At 36.7% G+C, this 19586-nt stretch overlaps 1 protein-coding gene across 2 annotated transcripts in view; it reads left to right on the forward strand.

Annotated features, from left to right (window-relative positions):
* CTNNA3 (catenin alpha 3) overlaps positions 1–19586 on the forward strand; it is a 2038107-nt gene that overhangs the window by 124708 nt on the left and 1893813 nt on the right. For both annotated transcript variants that reach the window (XM_074296610.1, XM_074296611.1), the window contains exon 5: positions 14303–14422. In XM_074296610.1, the coding sequence (XP_074152711.1) occupies positions 14303–14422 (120 nt within the window). The remainder of the gene's footprint in view (positions 1–14302; positions 14423–19586) is intronic.

Here is a 19586-nt window from a genome sequence, read left to right on the forward strand (position 1 = left end):
AATGATAACAATTCTGATTCCAAGAAACTTGGATCTTGCTTTCCTAATCTATAGAATAGGAATAATAATAATGATGGTTCTGTTCAGTACTTTCCATCCAGAAGTACTTGTAAGTACAGTTCTGAGGCATTTAAGTGACTTCAATTCCTGACATTTAAATTCCCCATAATCCAACCTTTTCTGATTTCATTATTTTAGTTTTTCCAAAGTGAAGTAGGTTCTATCCTGAACATACTCTGAATTCTCATGCTCCTTCGTGTTCCCCTCCCTTTTTAAATGCTTCCACATAGCTTCTCCTGATTCCCTTGTTTCAAGAACGTCCCCCCTCAAACCTCATAGAACATTTCTGTGCACCTCTCTGACTCATCAGGTAACATTGTACATAACCATTTTGTGTGTTGGTAGATAATCCCTTTGCTCATCCATGAGCTCCATGAAACAGGGATCGGGAACCACAATAGCTTAATAAAATATTTATTGTTGCTTTTAAGACATTACATTTTCTGAGGGTCTCCCTGTAGCTTTAAAAAATAACAGCTCAAGTCTGTGCCTATGAATTGTTAGATTTCGCTTATTTTTGTTATCTTTATTGAATTATGGCATCTCTGCTGAGATTGCCAACAACATAGAATTCCTGTTGAGCATTTGGCTGGCTACTGTGTATCTTTTCAAGGACATAGGCTGAGACCACCCACTGGTTTAAACACGGGCCCCTTAACAGTCATGAATGTAATAATAACTTCTAGTACTTACTGACCAGGGTTGTATTAAAAGATGGTTATATTCAGGAAGTCCTGATTCTGCACTTCAAAAAAGGAAATTGTTCCTTGGGGAAATCCAAGATTGTGTTAAGTTGAAACTGAGCCAATTTAGGTGTTAGAGAGGGGAAAAGGAGCAGAGAGGAAGTTCAATATTGTCTTTCCTCTGGGCACAGAGAAGGTCCTGCAGAAAATCTGTTGAATTGAATCGAACTGTTGCATTGGCTCCAACATTTTTGCTATTTGAATGAATTTTTAAAAATGGCATTTTTAGTTTGTTTCATTATCATTCCAATTGGCTTGGTCCACACTGCTGATTAATCAATAAACATTTATTCAGCACCTGTTCTGTACTAGGCTTGGTGTATCAGCACCTGTTCTGTAGGGCATACAAATAGAGCATTGAGATAGTCCCTATCTTTGAGTAATGGCTCCTCGTGTGTCATAATTCTCTTCTGTGGAGATTGGGACTCTGGGTTGCCATCATGGGATTTAGAATCACAGCATCATGGAGCTGGATGGTGTCTGAGACTCATTCAGTTCATCTGGGCCAGGGTCAGAAGTCTCTCTGCAAGAGAACACAAAAACTCACCTCAAGTCTTGAGGTGACTTCCTTTGGAGTGAACCTCCATACCCTCTGAGAGCAGCTCATTCTATTTTTTGATATGAAATTTGTCCTTACATTAAACTTCAATACAGCTTCTACTCATCGCTCTTTGTTTGTTCTCTGGGGTTGGCCAGAACATTTTGGATTCTTTCCCCATGTGACAGTGCTTTGTATATGTGAAAACAGCTTTTATGTATCCTATCTCTGAGTCTTCTCCATCCTAAACCACCAGTTCCTTTGGCTGATTTCTGAACATCAAGAACTACACTATCTTGGTTTCCCTTCTCTGGATACATTCTAGTTTATCAGTTTCCTTTCTGGGATTTCAAGTCAGAGACCTTAGAAATCATCTAGTTCAACCCTTCATTTTCTAGAGGAGGAAACAGAATGGAGAGACAATGTGACTTTCTGAAATTATTGAGGTACTAATGGCAGAAGCAGGATTAGAATCCAGGATTTGGATGTCAAATTTGGCACCATTATAAAACTTATAATTCTCTGGACTCAGTTGTTTTCATTTTGATGAAAATCATTGTGTTTGAGCATTATAATGAATTTTTATTTCTTGACTTTCATTCTCTTCTTATGCCATGCTCAGTGTAGTTTAAGCACAATAAAGGGAAGTGCTGAAACCTGTGGATTTTGGTTGAGCTCTCCTTATCAAAAGACCAGGTAAAAGATCAGCTTTACGTGGAGAGTTGGTACAATATTTATCAACTCCTTTTGAGTGTGTTTTTAACGCTTAATTTGGAAATTGATATTCTGAGTTCACAGACTGAGCAATGGATTTCTAAATGAATGGTGTTTATTTTCCTTTCATGGAAAATCATTCATTACCATATTGGCAGCTGAGTCTTTCTGAGGCTAGTCCCTCTTGATAAATGAGGTTTTGCAGGTGCTGTTTCCTAGCCCCCCTTTCTGGACTTTACTTTCAGTAAAGGGGGAAATGTTCTAAAATCTTTTCTTCCTGAGAGCATTGTTGTGGTAGTCTGAAAAATGTTTCAGACTGTCTCCATTTTATAAGCATACTCCTCTCCTCCCTTTTACCCCTGCCCTGTGCTGCCCCTTCTCTGGAGCACTCCAAGTTTGGGATCTTACTTACAAAAAACTTGAAGCTTTTAATTTATTGGCAGGAGACTGTAAGGTGGCTCAGTGGATAGGGCACTGTATTTGCAGTCGGAAGATTTGAGTTCAAATCTAGCCCATAGATATTAACTAGTCACTCTACTCTGTTTGCCTCAGTTTCTTCATCTGTAAAATGAACTGGAGAAGGAATTAGCAAACCACTCTAGAATCTTTGCCAAAAACTCCCATAGCCAATATTTCCATGATATGGTCCATGGCATCACTAAGTCAGACATGACTGAACAAAACATTTATTGACTCTCCTTGTCTTTGGTGTCAGAGGCATAAAAACCAATCAGCTGCACCTGAATTTGACCTTCTCCTTCCGAAAATGCTAAGCCTTCCATGGTATGGCCAAATTCCTTAGTTACGTAGGAAATCTACCTACTTCCATACTGAACGTGGAAAAGGATTGTGTGTCTGACCTAATCTGGATGCTGAATTTGGAGGGGAACTCTTCACACTATCACTGATCCCTATTTCTCTAGATCATTTCATCCATGGCTTATACTGTCCTTACTATGTAAGTCACGGTCTAGGCTGCTTCTCTGAAAATCTGGTTCTTATTATCTGGTTTCCTATTACTGATCTCTTTTAGACTTAGTTCCCTCAACTCTGAAAGGGCACAATAATGTCACCTTCCTCACACGGTTATTGTGAGGACCAAATAAAATAATCTAGAAAGTGCTTTGAAACCTTTAAAGTTCTATATGAATTATGGCTATTATTCATATCCTTTCTTTTTGAGTGAATAGCATCCTTTTCATTAGAGATATGGAAGTAGTTCAATCTCTCAGGGTAATGTGGAAAGATCTCTTAGACAAGGAGTCAAAAGCCCTGGGTTCTAGAATCATATCTGTCCCTATCTGGGCTCTATGACTTTGGAAAGGGTTATTTTGCTTCAAACTCTTACCCTTCTCATAGGAAAAATGGTGATAATTCTTGCCTCAACTTACCTTTCTTCAATGAGGTGGTACAATGAATATAATGCTGAACTGGGGATCAGAAAGATCTGAATTCAAATTAATTTAATTTAATTTTCTTATCTATAAAATCAAGGGATGGTATTTTGGCTTCTACAATCCAATACAGTTCAAAATTTATATTTCTATAAACAAATATGATAATTTAAAAAATATTTGAAGTTTCTAAATAAGACATTTGTAACCATCATAATCACAAACCAGACAGATGTCACATTATATATAATACTTTATTGTTTACAAAGCACTTTATAAATATTATTTTATTTGGAGACTTCTCAGAACTTTCTATCCCCCATAAATCTTGTGCAAAGTAGTTGGTCAATAAAATTTTGGCAAATGAATGAGAGAGTGAGTGCTGTTGTATCCTGTTCTATATACTATCTTTAAATGTCTCAAATGTCTTTACAAAATTTATTGGTATAAATGGAAAGAACATTTAGTCAACTGGCATTTATATGTTTCGGGTACATATGTTTCGGGTGCTAAGTAAGCACCAAGACCACAACCAACAATATCAATAACAACAGAAAACTGAATGCTAAAACTTGACCCTGAAATAGACATGAGAAAGTACAGTGGGGGACTATGGATGCAGAAGAGTGCTTATATTATCAAACTTTATTGACATGTTAATTGTGATAAAACATTTCCCCCCATTTTTTATTCTTTGTCACATGCAATGACTCTCTGGGTTGGGAGAGATGATATATTTGGAAATAAAGCCGATATAAAAACTAAAGACATTAATAAAAATATAAAAGGAAATTTGTTTGCTGGGCCACTTTAACTTGACTTTGTTCCATGCTTGGGTCACTCTTGCAATTCCTCTAATGGCTTCCTTATTGCAAAATGCACTTGGAATTGTGTTTCCATTTTCTGCCTCAGCAGAAACCATTTTGTTAATGAAAGACATTATCTGCCAGTGAGTTCTCTTGGAAAACAGATTTTGAAAGTTAGTAATGCTAGTTCACAAAACCTAATGCAAGTTATTTTTCACCATAACACTTTGCTACTAGTGTAGTAGGCATTGTACTTATATTATATGTATTTTGTCTCTCTTCTTCCACTTTTTGAACCACTGTGGTGGCCTCCTATTGGTGGATTTGGAGTCAAGAAAATCTGGTGTGAGTTCCTGCTTCTGAACCTCTCTGAGTCTCAGTTTCTTCATCTGTAAAATGGGTATGACATCATCCTCAGCACCTGCCTTCAAGGATTCTTGGATAATTAAATGAGATAATGTGGACAAACCAGTTTGTAACTCTCTAAAGCTCTATCTAAATAACACATTGCTAAATAACAAATTTCAGCCTAGTTCCTCTCTCCTCCCTCTAAAGACTCTCTTCTCGGTTCCTTCTCTTTTCTCTCTCTAGAAGCAAATAATTACGATTAGAGTTGGGAGGGATATCAAAGGTCATCTAGTCCAATCTCCTCAATTTTTAGATGTCCCAAAAATCATACTAGTCTTAACTGTCAGAGTAGGAATTGGAACCCAATTTTTCTGATACAAACCCGGTGTTCTTACAACTACACCAACCTATACTCTTTTCCTTGGAAACCTGCTATTTTCTTGTGGATTCATTGATTATCTTTATGCAAATGACTCCCAGCTCTATCAATCCATCCTAAATCCATCTCCTAAATTCCGGTCCCACATCTTTCTTAATCTCTGGTGAGCTGTGGGATTTTGCTATCAGCATTACTATTTATAGCATTGCTATTCTCACCTTCCTTTCCTGCTCCCTTATTCTTCAGAATCTTTGGAGAGACTGTATGGTGGATTGAAAAGAGTTCGGAGACAGAAGGGATGCCTTCTGGTTGCTATGGTGGTGGTCACTTGTCCAGGGACCTTTGCTTGCAAGCTTCCTGGTAGATAGCAGCTCTTCCCCAAGTCAGCTTTCAGATCTTGCTGCTTTGGCCCATTTCTCCTTGTTCTCTTTCTCATTTTATTGCCGGTGCCCACATATATTTCATGAGCTTACTGGACGTGTAATCTGGAGAGAACATTAACTTTGGTTTTCTTTTAAAATGTGTTGTCAGAAATAGAGGAAAAAAATTATCTGGGAATGAGGAATAATGCTGGGTTAAACCAACCATTTGCTGGCAAAGGCTTCTCTGCAGAGCAGCAATTTCTGTATCAGAATAAGAGCTGAGAGAAAGGTCTCCAGTGTTTTATTTAGTGGAATGCTTGTGTTATTATCTTTTTTCATGACAATATTTGATGGAACCCTGCCCTTAGATGTTAAGTGTGTGCACTTAAGTTACCAGAATCTACTTGTTGAGTCCAAGTGGTACAACTCATTTGGGGAATCATTTTGTACTCAACTGTTAGTTTTTAGTAGAATGTAATCACCTAGAGAACAGCTACTGATTCATATTTGTCTTTCAATTCTAATGCTGACAATGTAGCAATCATCTGATCTAGGTTGTCGTTGTTGTTTAGTTGTTCATCCTTTATGACCCTATTTGAGATTTTCTTGGCAAAGAAACTCAAGTGGCTTGCCATTTGCTTCTGCAACTTATTTTACAGATGAGGAAATGGAGATAAACAAGATCAAGTGACTTGCCCAGTATCATATAGTTAATAAATGCTAAGGCTGTATTTTCAGTTGGCTCTTCCTGATTCCAAACCTGCTGCTTTGAGCACTGTACCATCCACCATTCCCTAACTTGACATAGGACCATAGAGTAATGATTCTGCAACTGGAAAGGATTTCAGAGACTACCTAATTCAACCCTTTCATTCTCTGTATGGACAAAGCAAAGCCCAAGGAATTCAGTGTCTTTCTAAAAGGCCCAAGAGGAGTATCAGAGATAGGATTTGAACCTTGAACTGGCTCTGATTGCAGAACCAGTTGAATTAGGAATATCTCTAGTTCAATGTGGAATACAGTAGCCTGAGAATCCCTTCTCAGAACAAAGTTGTTAAGTATATAAAATAAAGTATATAAGATAAAAAAAGAGCAATGAAATAAAAACACAGAATGTCCCAAAAGTCCTAGTGCAGTTTTAAGCACTAATAGTTTAAATATAGGTTTAATGTTTATTTATTAAAGCTTAAAGTTGTCTTTAACATTTTAGGACCCCCTTTATTTAAAAATAGTTTAAAGACTCCAGAGTAAGAGAATCTGTTTCAAGGAGACAACTTTGGAACTAATATGTTGAATTGAATAGGTATTTTTAAAAAGTGTTCTACAGAGAGGATTCTGAGAATATGGCTGAATAGCTCAGAAAATTCCAGGCTCTTTCGGTTTTCCTCAGATACCAAATAATATTTATCCTCAGGGCAAACAGATGGTAAAAAAACAAATAAGATTTGGGGCAGAACTGAGGTCCCCAAGACCTTAGACTGGGGGGATAACCAGATGGGGGTTAAGCCACATGAAGTGTGAAGTGTAAACATATCCAGACCAGCTCAGCATAAACAGCAAAAAGGGAGCTTTGAGGCTACCTGGGGTCAGAAGGATCCTCATCCTACCCATAGGAACTTTCATCTCCAGTATAGAATGGGGATTTAGGGCTCTTAGTACTGGAAGACAGAGGGAACCTCTGCTGATTAGGAATGTCAGGCCAAGCTGTATTGCAGAAACCCCAGCTGGGTAAGAAGGAATCAGCATATTGGGGGGTACAGAAATAGTGGGGCAGGGCCACTGCTAGTGTGTGGGAACTTGCAGGAAGATAGAAGTGTTAGTTTGGGGTTTCAGGTCAGAAGGGGAGAGCTGAAGTAAAGCTAGAGGCACTACCCCCTCCCCTATGATTAGAAGTGATTATACTAACAAGCTCTTATTTTTTAAAAAGAGCAATCCAAGAAAAAATAGATTATGAAAAGAAAATCAATCAACTTGAAAAGGAGTTCCAGAGTCTTTAAGAAGAAAATGACTCTTTGAGTGAGATAATAAATATATTAGAGAAACAGAAAATAGTCTACCTCTCAGACCTGTGGAGGAGGAAGGAATTTATGACCAGAGGAGAACTAGAGATCATTATTGATCACAAAATAGAAGATTTTGATTACATCAAACTAAAAAGTGTCTGTACAAACAAAACTAATGCAAACAAGATTAGAAGGGAAGTAACAAATTGGGAAAATATCTTTAAAAGTAAAGGTTCTGACAAAGGTCTCATTTCCAAAATATATAGAGAACTGACCCTAATTTATAAGAAATCAAACCATTCTCCAATTGATAAATGGTCAAAGGATATGAACAGACAATTCTCAGATGATGAAATTGAAACTATTTCCACTCATATGAAAGAGTGTTCCAAATCACTACTGATCAGAGAAATGCAAATTAAGACAACTCTGAGATACCACTACACACCTGTCAGATTGGCTAAGATGACAGGAACAAATAATGATGAATGTTGGAGGGGATGTGGGAAAACTGGGACACTAATGCATTGTTGGTGGAGTTGTGAAAGAATCCAGCCATTCTGGAGAACAATTTGGAACTATGCCCAAAAAGTTATCAAACTGTGCATACCCTTTGACCCAGCATTGCTGTTATTGGGATTATATCCCAAAGAAATACTAAAGAGTGGAAAGGGACCTGTATGTGCCAAAATGTTTGTGGCAGCTCTTTTTGTTGTAGCTAGAAACTGGAAGATGAATGGATGTCCATCAATTGGAGAATGGTTGGGTAAATTGTGGTATATGAAGGTTATAGAATATTATTGCTCTGTAAGAAATGACCAGCAGGAGGAATACAGAGAGGCTTGGAGAGACTTACATCAACTGATGCTGAGTGAAATGAATAGAACCAGAAGATCGCTGTACACTTCAATGCTGTATGAGGATGTATTCTGATGGAAGTGGAAATCTTCAACATAAAGAAGATCCAACTCACTTCCAGTTGATCAATGATGGACAGAAACAACTACACCCAGAGAAGGAACACTGGGAAGTGAATGTAAATTGTTAGCACTACTGTCTATCTACCCAGGTTACTTATACCTTCGGAATCTAATACTTAATGTGCAACAAGAAAATGGTATTTACACACATATATTGTATCTAGGTTATATTGTAACAGATGTAAAATGTATGGAATTACCTGTCATCGGGGGGAGGGAGTGGAGGGAGGGGATAATTTGGAAAAATGAATACAAGGGATAATATTATAAAAATAAATTAAAAAAAAAGAAAATGACTCTTTGAAAATCAGAATTGGGAAGGGGAAGACAGTGAAGTTATAAGAGACCCAAGAAATAATAAAACAAAATATAAAGAAAAAATAGAAGAGAATGACACTTCTCATAAGAAAAACAACAGATTTGGAAAACAGATCAAGAAGAGAAAACATAAGTATATTCAAACTGCCTGAAAGCTTTGGCCAAAAAAAGAACCTTGTTGGAATAATATAAGAAATAATCAAAGAAAGTTATCCTGGAGTAATAAAATAAGAGAGGAAATAGAAAAACTCCAGTAATTACCACTTAAAAGAGATTTTACAAGGAAAACATACAGGAGCATCATTGCTAAATATCAAAACCCTCAGAATAAAGAGAAAATTTTACAAACAACAACAACAAAACAAATTCAAATATGCTGGAGTTACAATTGGAGTCATACAAGACTAATCAGCAGCTATAATAAAAGACTGCAGGTCTTAAACTATTATATATCAAAACCCCAAAGAACTAGAGTTGGAGTTGAAAATATTATGTGCATCAAAATTAAGTATAATATTGAATGAAAAAAATGGATATTCAAAAAACTATCAGATTCCTGAAAATTTACATGAAAAGGTAAAATTTATGTAATTATGCTATACTAAAAATGTAGAGGAAGAAGTGACACAGAGGAATTACATGGGGGAAGAGAGCTGGTTGTTTTGAATTCCTACTCACATTGGGGATGGATTAAAACAGAAATATTATATACATATATACACACATATGTACACACATATGTATATATCTATGTTTCTTTATCTTTATGCCAAAAAGGATATAGCACCCTCCAAAAATATAAAGCAATAAGAGCAGGAGGGAATAGGATAAGGTGGGGTATAGAAGGTTGTATAGATCAATGGGAATGGGATAAAATATATAGATTAATGGGAAAGGGATACAGAAGGAGGGAAAGGGTTGAGAGAGGGGATATAGGAGGGATTTATATGTGTGTGTGTGGGTTAAGTAGTAGCAAGGCAAATTAATGGTTCAAGTAAAGTAAAAGAGTTAGGAGGGATAGGAAATAAAAGATAATGCATATGTATGTATGCATACATATGTATGTAAGAGTGTATGGATATGCGTGTATATGTGTGTGTGTGTGTGTGTGTGTGTGTGTGTGTGTGTAGCTATACACATCAATATATCCATAGTTAACTGTAGCCTGCTTGGGGGAGATGGGGAGGGGAATGAAGGGGAAAAAAGAATAAATTAAAAAGTGCACAGCAGATAACAAAAGAAAACCTGACAGGAAGCAAAACAAAGATGAATGGTTTTCTTTTTCTTTTTTTCCTTCTCTTTTCTGCTTAAGTTTTAAATAAAAACAAAGTACTTAAAAACTAATTGAACTTTATGGGATTTATAGTTTCATGTACAGTCTCCTCTTCCCATTCTTTTTACATAGAAATGTTCACGTAGGTAGTTTTTCAAGTTCAGAGCAACAGCAACAACAACAAAACCCTTCCCCCCACATTCTGTATGTTAGATTGTACAATGGGATGAAACCTTGTCTTTGTTGTTAGTTTGGAGAATGCTTTGTTGGATAGCAGTGGAACCAGACGGCTTAAGGCACTAGACTCCTGTCTTTTTGAAGGTGAATTTTCAGGTCCTTCCATGGTCTAATACTTTGAAAATATTGTTAAATGATCTTGCTGTATTGGAAGGGGAGTAGTAGGGTGGGGAGAAAAAAAATTTGGATCTCAAAATCTTAAAAAAATGAATGTTGAAATCTATTTGTACATGTCATTGGAAACATAAAATACTATTGAAATTAAGATTTTGCTAAGTGCACATCCATGCTATTCCAATATATATTTATTATGCTGTTCAATATTAGGGGAATATAATGAGGGAAAACAGCATAGTCTCTGTCTTCAGGGAGTTTGCATTTTAATAGGAGGGACAGTGTACATACACAAATGAACATTATAGTATGCCAGAATATGATAGGGGCAAAGAAGGACTTGGCTGAGTGCCCTGTGAGAGTTGAGGAAAGGGTTACAACTTTTACTTGGAGGTGATCAGGAAAATATCAGGGAAGGCTTCTTGGAGTAAGCATCTGAGTTGGACTTTGAAGCTGAGGAAGGACTTCAAAAAAGGAAATGGTGGGAGCTAAATTTAATGGTTAGTTCTAACCACTCTGTTGGGTTTTTGAAGAGCATTTGTGTATGGCACCCAGATACAAAATCTGATAAAAGATGTAGACTGTTTAAATGTACTAGAGAGAGAACTAGACAATTACACATAAGGACTCTGGGAGTCACAGAAAAGGAGATATTTTGAGTTTCTCTTCATAAAGTAGAGATAACTAACTAATAACTAACTAAATGTTAGTATTTCCTGCTTTGAGGCATTAGAAGTTAACAGGTAAACATAGGAGGAATCAGAAGAAGGTAACAAGAAAAAGCTCCTTAAGGAAGAAAGAATATATAAGTTGGTAGGATCTAAGCCTAGCTGACAGGCTTGTATGTAAGGAACTGTTTGATTGTGGGCAAGTTTTGTTGGAAATTGATTGAAAGAATGCAAGATCTTCCTCCTTTGTGAGGAGCTGTCTGAGCTTATAACCATTTAGCACTTTCTACATCTACAGAGAGATGAAATCTCTCAGGAGCTTGCTTGTGTGTCCCTTTCCTGCCATCTGTGGCTTGAGAGGGAGAAATAGAGAATAAAGAGGATTAGCATTGACTTTGTTGTGAGCTATATTGATTGAAGAAGAGACATAGCTTTGCTAGCGGGTGATTGGAGAAAACAATCTTCTGCTGTTGGAAGAGGAGGTTGAGGAGACTACATAGCTGTCATTATCCTCAGTTTGAGAGAGGAGATATCCCCAGGGGCTCTTCCCTTTCTTCTACGAATTGAGAAAGGGAAACTTCTTGTATCCCATAGAGAGCAGACCTGATTAACTTGGATGATTCCAAATCTAATGATTAATTTTCCTAAAAAAGCAGTGCATTTGGTCTTACCTATTTGTATTTGGAAAACAAGTTGTTATTGCTACAGCATCCCTAGAATAGCAGAAAAAGGTTTGTTTTTTGATTAGCAGGTACAACAAAAAGATCAAAGATCCGAAGACCTTCATCTCAGAGTTCTGAGATGTCCCCAGTATGTGAATCTCCTTATTCACATGCTTCACTGTTAGGTTTTTGTGTGTTCACTCTCCACCATGAACTTGATAGGCATTAGTGGGAGAGCATTACCCAGACATATTTTGATGAGTACTTCCTCTGTCTTTGAGTAAAATTTTACACCCTTGATTCTCACACATGAAACGTTTACTAAACAGTAAAGCAAAAACAAGATTATTATTTGTAAATAGTATTAAAAACAGGTCACTCTTACTCCCTTCTGCCTTTTCCCCACTGTTGTCATTATGAAAATAGAAAGGAGGCTATTTAGAATTGAAGGCTGTTTTGTAAGTTTGCTTGTTTTATTGGTTGGGCATGACCCCCAAATCTTAAATAACTCATATCTTTTTTGTGAGCCTCTTTGAACTTGGCTGGCTAATGAGAAGCTGTCTTTCAGACTACTTGGGAAAATTTTTCCTGTTGGCAGGGACTGCATTCTCCTGCAGGACTCAGGATCACCAGCATAACAGAATGAAGCACCAGAGTAGGGTTTTTGTGGGGTTTAATGCATTTTTAAAACCACATAAAATGCAATCCATAAGTGATGATAAAAAATTGAACTAAAACCTCCCTCTTATTGAAACTTTGACCTCCACTGAAATGATCTCATAGTAACATGCTTTCCATCCTTTTTCTCTTTTCTTTTGCTGTAGCCATAATAAGTTGGAAGCATTTCCATTAATTTTTTATTTTACTCTGGAGCCTCACAAACTTTTTCTCTTAATATATCTTCTATAACATAGAAATGGAGATGATGTGAAAAAGAAACTTTTTTTTTTTAACAGAAAGAGAGATTATAGGGAGTAGAGCTTGATTCTGTCCTATTGGATTCAATTCAATTCAATGAGCATTTATAAGCACCTATGGTGTACCAGGCAGACAAAACCAAAATAATTCCTGACATTAAGGAGCTCATGTTCTTCTGGGAAAGGGGGAGGAAGTCAATTAATCACTAGGCATTTATTAAGGGTGTACTATGTGTCAAGCACTAGCTAATCTCTGAACACTATATATACATAGTTAAATATATCTGTGTGTGAGGAAAGGTCATCCAAGGAAATCCAAGATGCTATTTGGCACCAGACCTGAGCCTTGAATGGCCATAAGGATTCTGAAAGGTGCTGTTAAAGAGGGAGAGCGCTCCAAATATGGGAGATGGTAGAACTAAGTAAAATTTTCTTTTTTTTTAATGACTATACATAATCCAGTGCAATATGAGAATATGGGCATAAATGTTATATGTAAAGACACAATAGGAATGATTTACAAATTGCATACCGTGGAACTTTTGGTTACAGTCTTTAAGGTGAATATCGATTCCATAAAATCAGCAACTAATTCAATTTTTGTATGATTTCCTTTTGCCTGCTTGATTACTAGGGGTTGAACAATAAACATCCTATGACATGTTGTGATTAAGCAAATTAACATTTTCCTCACATGCTGCTAAAATGAAAATGAGAGAGGGGATTCTTCTATTTTCCCACTGAAGTGGATCCTGATCCCCAGAACTGGTTTTGTGGCTCATCTACCCTGGGAAGTGGAAATGTACAAATGCTTCTTGAAGGCACCATGGGTGATTTTGCTATTGAAAGACCAAGCTCTGAACCTTTTCAAAAAGAAGAGATTGGATCAGTCTTCTTGGCTGGAGCTGGTAATATGACCAATTCTGCTTAAATATCTCCATGGAGGGAGGTTTGAGTCTCTTGCACTCCAGGAAAATATCATGAGAGCAGCCATATTTTCATAAATTGTGTACTTGGTAATTGGAATTTGAGCGGGCTTTTAATGGTTCTCCCCAAAGCTTTCCCATTGTGATTCAAAAGAGTACACTCACTATAATTTATTCTTTTAAAGCACCAGTGCGTATTAAAATTTGACAGTATTTTTTAATGAAGTGTGTTCTTTTTATTGGAATGGGAACCAAAATTGCTTCTTATCCATAATTCAACTTGTAATTGTCCATGTAATACTAATGACAACAAAAATCACATTCTGGGATTATGCTTTAGCTGCCAATTCCTTATCATTATAACCAATTATTCTTTTTCATTTTGTAGAAGGATAATGAGATGTCAGTTATTAGCCCCATATCACAGATGGTAGAAACTGAGGATTGGAAAGTTGAATGTCATTCTCTTCCCAACTAGGATTGTAAATTTAGCTCTGTAAGGGAAACTTAGCCATGACCTTGTCCAAAGTTGACATTTTACAAGGGAGAAGGAATAGACTTGCCTAAAGTCACGTAGCTAGTATGTGGCAGAATTGGGTGTTGAACACAGATCTTTTGACTTTGAAATTAAGGAGGCTTTTCCATTATATCACAGCTTTCCCAAATAGTAGTGAGGGATCTTAGAGGATCAAGCCTCTAGAAAAGGAAATTGAGACCCACAGTGATTAAGTTTCTTCAGATCTTCAGATCTCAGGAGTAGTAAATATCAAAGATGGGATTTGAATCTAGATCCTTTATGCTTTCTCCACAGCTGTACACCTATTTGATTGGTCTGATTTGTTTTTGTTTATACTTTGCAGTTTCAGAAGACATTTGAGTCCCTCAAGAATGCATCCAACAAATCTGATCTGCAGAAGACCTACCAGAAACTTGGCAAGGAGCTAGAAAATCTGGATTATTTGGCTCACAAACGTCAGCAGGTAAGGAAAAAAGTTAACAATCTGAGAATGGAATATTTTGTGTCTCCTGGAATGTCTTAATTGGGTTTTGTCCTTGTCAGTTTTCTTGGAGGAGAACATGGCAGTGATGGTTCTCAGGGACTCGGTCCAATAATACATGAAAAAGTGAAGGACTATCATATTGACTTGGTGTAATGATTCAACCTCATTTTCAGCCTCTTGGGGTTTTTATCCCTTATCCTTCATTCTGTCAATCTATGAATGTCTAGTTACCCACGAATCTGCCTCATTTAAGAAGGAAAAAGGAGTTTTGACTATTATTGTCTAGATTAAATTTGTCTTTGGGATTTACTAAAGGTCAGTTTGAGGAGAAAAAAAGCCATAGGGAGATTTCAAATGTGTGTATATAAAATAAGGCAAAAAAACCATATTGAAAAAGGCCCCCATGTGAGTTGATGATTAGTATGTTTGATTTATTTTTGAAACCAGGCTAAATGAGAACATTTAAAGATAACATCCGGTATGTAAGGGGTATAATATGCCTTCTGAGTACTTGCAGCAGCCTTGAAATGCCTTCTCTGAAACATTTGTTCTTCCTTTTCCATGCCTCAAATTAAAATGAAGAATGGAAACTGGCTTTTATAGGGTTTGTTAAGAGACACAACGTGGTGGTTGTGTTCTGTTGAAATCCCCAAGCTTCATTTTGACGTTCACAATGGTAGTGAACCTTGAAATTCTGTCTTGTGTTGGGATTCACTGTTTGGATCCACTGGGATTTTTCCTACTTGAGTGTTTTTCCAGGTTTCGATTACCACTAGGTGTCAGGATTGGCCAGCGCTTCAGTTTCCATCAACTCAGCCCAGGCCCATTTGCTGTTTAAATTAGAAAATGTATTAGATTGCATGAAATTTGGGAATGTGTGCAGTGATGGATGGCATCTAGAAACATGACTAATTAGCTTGCTGCATGGCTGGGTGCTGAGTTCATTACGAAGGAGAGCTTACTTTAGCATAGGGATAAATGTTACTGTCTTGACTGGCATGGCCTCGGTCCAAGTTTGGGTCCTATCAGATGGGGCCTTTCATAACAAGGATTCCTATTCTTAGTAATTGGTCATTATTGTTCCTTCCAGGACAATATCCTTTGGAAGAGGATTGTTTTTGCTTTTTATTTATCTCTCTACTGCTAAAACAAGAGACTGGCACATTGTAAACACCTAATAGATGCTTGTTGATTGATGGAGAGATGGGAGAATCATATGCTTGTTGTAGTCTTAGCCTTCCTTCTGAGAGAAAGAGAAAGATTAAGATCAGAGTAGCTCACATTTAGATAGGTTGCAGAAGCCTTAAAGTCTTGGATTCTGAAGAACTTGGGTTCTCTAACACATATAGGCTATGTGAGTCTTGGAAAATCACTGAACCTCTTGGTGCTTTGGGCAACTCTTCAAAACTCTAAGTTAAAGAAGAGTTGCTGATCTGCATCTGTGATATTAGGAATTCCCAACATTGATGAAATTGCAGTTTTGGATGAAAAATAAAAGCTTATTGCTCTATTTTGAGAACTCCATCTCTATTTTGTATCAAAGGGTAAGGAGTTTGAGCTAGAAGAAAATTTGTCAGCCATTTTGTCCAACCTCCTCATTTTATACATGAGGAAACTGAGGTGCAGAGATATTAAATGATTTAGGCAGGGTGAAACAAGAAGTAAATAACAGGGTTGGATTTGGCCACAGATTTTCTGACTCTATATCTAGTACTCTTCCCATTATGCATCACTACCATTTAGTGTACACCTGGTCTTAGAGAGTTGCCAGAGCTTTGGAGAGGTTATGTCTTGTCCATAGTTGTTGTTTTTAATTTATTTGAAAATTTCTTCTCTTCTTCATCTACCCCAAACTGTAACTTTTATTGTATCTCAGTGATTTTAGGGTATTTTCTATCTCTTTTCAATAATTGCTTTTTTTTTTGGTGGGGGATTGTTTTTAGGAGTAAGTGCTTCTATTTTTTTTAGTGATTCTCAAGTTGTCCCTTGGATAGGTGAACAATTCCCTATTTCTCTATTCCTCCAAAGATTGATCTTAATAATAGCCTTTTTAGGAAATGGGGGTGGAGGTAGTGACTGATTAGGTGGTGATTTGGAGAGAATGAGTCAGCATCAAGGGAGTGAATGAGACCACATGATTCACAGGGAAATCTGGAGATTTTCTGGGATTTCTAGTTCCATGAAGCTAACTTACTTGGAGTTGAGCTGTTTGGATACCTGAGTTCTCTTGTACTGGGGAAATCTTGGAACTAACCCAATTTCATCATTGGTGCAATACTGTTGAGATTTAACTCTATAAAGGAAGATGAGAAGAAATGGTGAGGGAGGCTCAAGAATAATGCAGGAGGGCCATCAAAGAAACTATCATTATTTCATTTGAAGGCCTTATCCATGGCAGCATATAATCGGTGCTTAATAAATCCTTATTGGCTGACTGGATCATTTTGGTAGGACTGAGTCACTGTCAGGTGAAAGAGAATTATGTTTAAGTCATAGAACTCAGAGTGGAAAGGGATTTAAAGGTTCATCTAGTCCAATCCCCTCATTTTACAAATGAGGCCCTTAGATGAAATGGCTTACTCAAGATCACTTAGTTAGCAACAGAACTGGGATTTGAAAGCATGCTTTCAGCCACTAAGTTGACTGTTCTCCCTATGCTTGGTTCCAGGGAATAAAAGGAGGATCCATTTATGGAAGCTACAGAGTTATATGTTTGACTCAATATTAGTAAGAATTTTCTTATTTTCTTAAATGAGAATTGTCCCAAAGTGTAATGAACTACCTAAAGTAACCATAAAATCATCTATTTAGAGCTAGAAGGGATATCTAAGTAAGTCAGTCAATCAATAAACATTTGTTTAACACTCTACTATTTGTCAGACACTAAGGATACAAAGAAAGGCAGAAAACTACCTGATCTTAAGGAGCCCCCAATCTATTGGAGAAATAACATACAAATTATTATTTTTTAAATAATTTATTATTTTATAATTTTTTGACAGTACATATGCATGGGTAATTTTTTTTTACATTATCCCTTGTATTCACTTTTCCAAATTTTCCTCTCCTTCTTTCTATTCCCTCCTCTAGATGACAGGCAATCCCATATATATTAAATAGAATACAAATTATATATACACCAACGATGGATAGGATAAATGGGGCATAATCAACAGAGGGAAGACAACAGAATTAAAGGGGATCAGGAAAGATTTTAAGTGGAAGATGGAACTTTAGGTTAAACCCTAAATAAATCCAAGGAAATCAGGAGGTAGAGATGAAAGGGGCACATTATCGAATCGACCTTCTTCTTTTATAGATATGAAAACTAAGGTTATGAGAGGTTTGGATTTGCCTATGATTAGAAAGAGAACAAGTATAGGAAGGATTGGACCTGACTCCAGGTTCAGCACTATATAGTATGCAAGAATGCCTTTCTAATGATTGATTCTTTACCACCAGAGGTTTTCAAATGGAATTTGAGTGAGTAGCTATCAGGCTATTTTAGAGGCGATTTCTATTTAGGTAGATGACCCTTGAGGTCATTTGTAAGTCTGAGAGTTTATAATTTTAAGCAATAATTTCCCAGATTCTTGCTGACTTGTGGGGAAAGAAATTAACATTCAAGTTAATAATAAGGAGTGTTTCTCTCATTTTTCCTTCTACCACTAAGGTTTTGTATCCTTACATAAAACTCATTTCTTTTTAAAAATATTTCTGGATATATTTGGTTAGGAAGTTTTTGAACTTTGTTCTTCTGAGAGAACTCACTGTGTTGACATGGTATATATACGCTATTGGATAATGGTTGCACGTTTGCATTCACACACCAATAAAGGATTTTCCTCTTATCATTAATGCTCCATTTACATTGGCTGATCTCACTGGTCTTCAATCAGGCTATACCTAGCTCATTAGGTTTGTTCATAACAGCCTGAGATGCTATCTTTCCTTGACATAAAACCACATTCTAGAATCATTAGCTTTAGAGATGAAAGACAACTTTTGAGTCTGATCTCAACATTTTTACTGATGAGAAAACTCAAGACCAGAGACCAAAAGTGATTTTTAAGTGAGTAATTTATAGCCAGAATTCAAATTCTGATCATTTGCCTCAGAATCCAGTGCCTTTCAGAATCTAATCCAAAATGCCTTTCATCTAATCATTGTCTTTTCTGTCAATCTAATTCAACCCATATTTTTAGGCCTCATTCAATTCTTCTTCCTTGATGGAGAGCTACCCAACTCTGTCACCAGCTTCCAACATAGAGCTCTGTGAACAACAGACACTTAATAGGCATTCTTGGATAACTTTGATGATCTCCTAGCCAGTTTGTTCTTACTAATCATGTATATAGGATAAAATTTGTTCTTTGCAAACCTCAAACCACTGTATATATACATTACCTATTATGATTAAGTCTTCCTTCTGACACATTCTATCCAGGTCATCATAAATAACTCATGCAATTTCTCAATGTCCCAGGTAACTTTCTAAGACTATAAGTTATGGATGAGTTATTGTTCTGCATCATTGGATGAAGTTTCCACTCTAGGAGTTTCTTACATCAATTAAATAATCACACATATAAAACTTTCTTTCCCACAAAACCCAATATAAGTGTACATGTACATATGTGTGTGAGAGCAATGATCAATCCTTACATAAGACACATACAAGTACTGTCTAGTTCTGTTCAGTGGTAATCATTTTGAAGATGGGGATGTCTTATGCTTATTCTGTTTATTCCTCCATGACTAACAGAGGCATGAAGTAGGTATTCAATGAGTTAAACCGAGAAGACTTTTTTTTCTGTTTTGTTTTGTTTTCAGAGATTTGGTAGTACTAAAGTACTTTCTGTCACTGAATGTACATAAAAAGAATAAACCAATTCCTGTTTCTCTTTTTCTGTATGTGTGTATGTGTGTGCATGTGTGTGTGTATTTGTGTTTCTGTTTGTCTAAGGGGTATTTAGCCATTATATATTAAATGTGTGTCTGAGATAAAGAATAAAATTGAAGTTTCGAGTGCTTGTAGTCATGGCAATCTGTTGTGGGAGATGGGTCCTAGACCTGATGTTGTGGCTGAGGTCCAGTTCCTGTAATTACATGCTGTTTACCTAAATTTCCCCATTGTTCCAGT

This window comes from Sminthopsis crassicaudata, chromosome 2, assembly GCF_048593235.1.
Source record: "Sminthopsis crassicaudata isolate SCR6 chromosome 2, ASM4859323v1, whole genome shotgun sequence".
Taxonomy (NCBI): domain Eukaryota; kingdom Metazoa; phylum Chordata; class Mammalia; order Dasyuromorphia; family Dasyuridae; genus Sminthopsis; species Sminthopsis crassicaudata.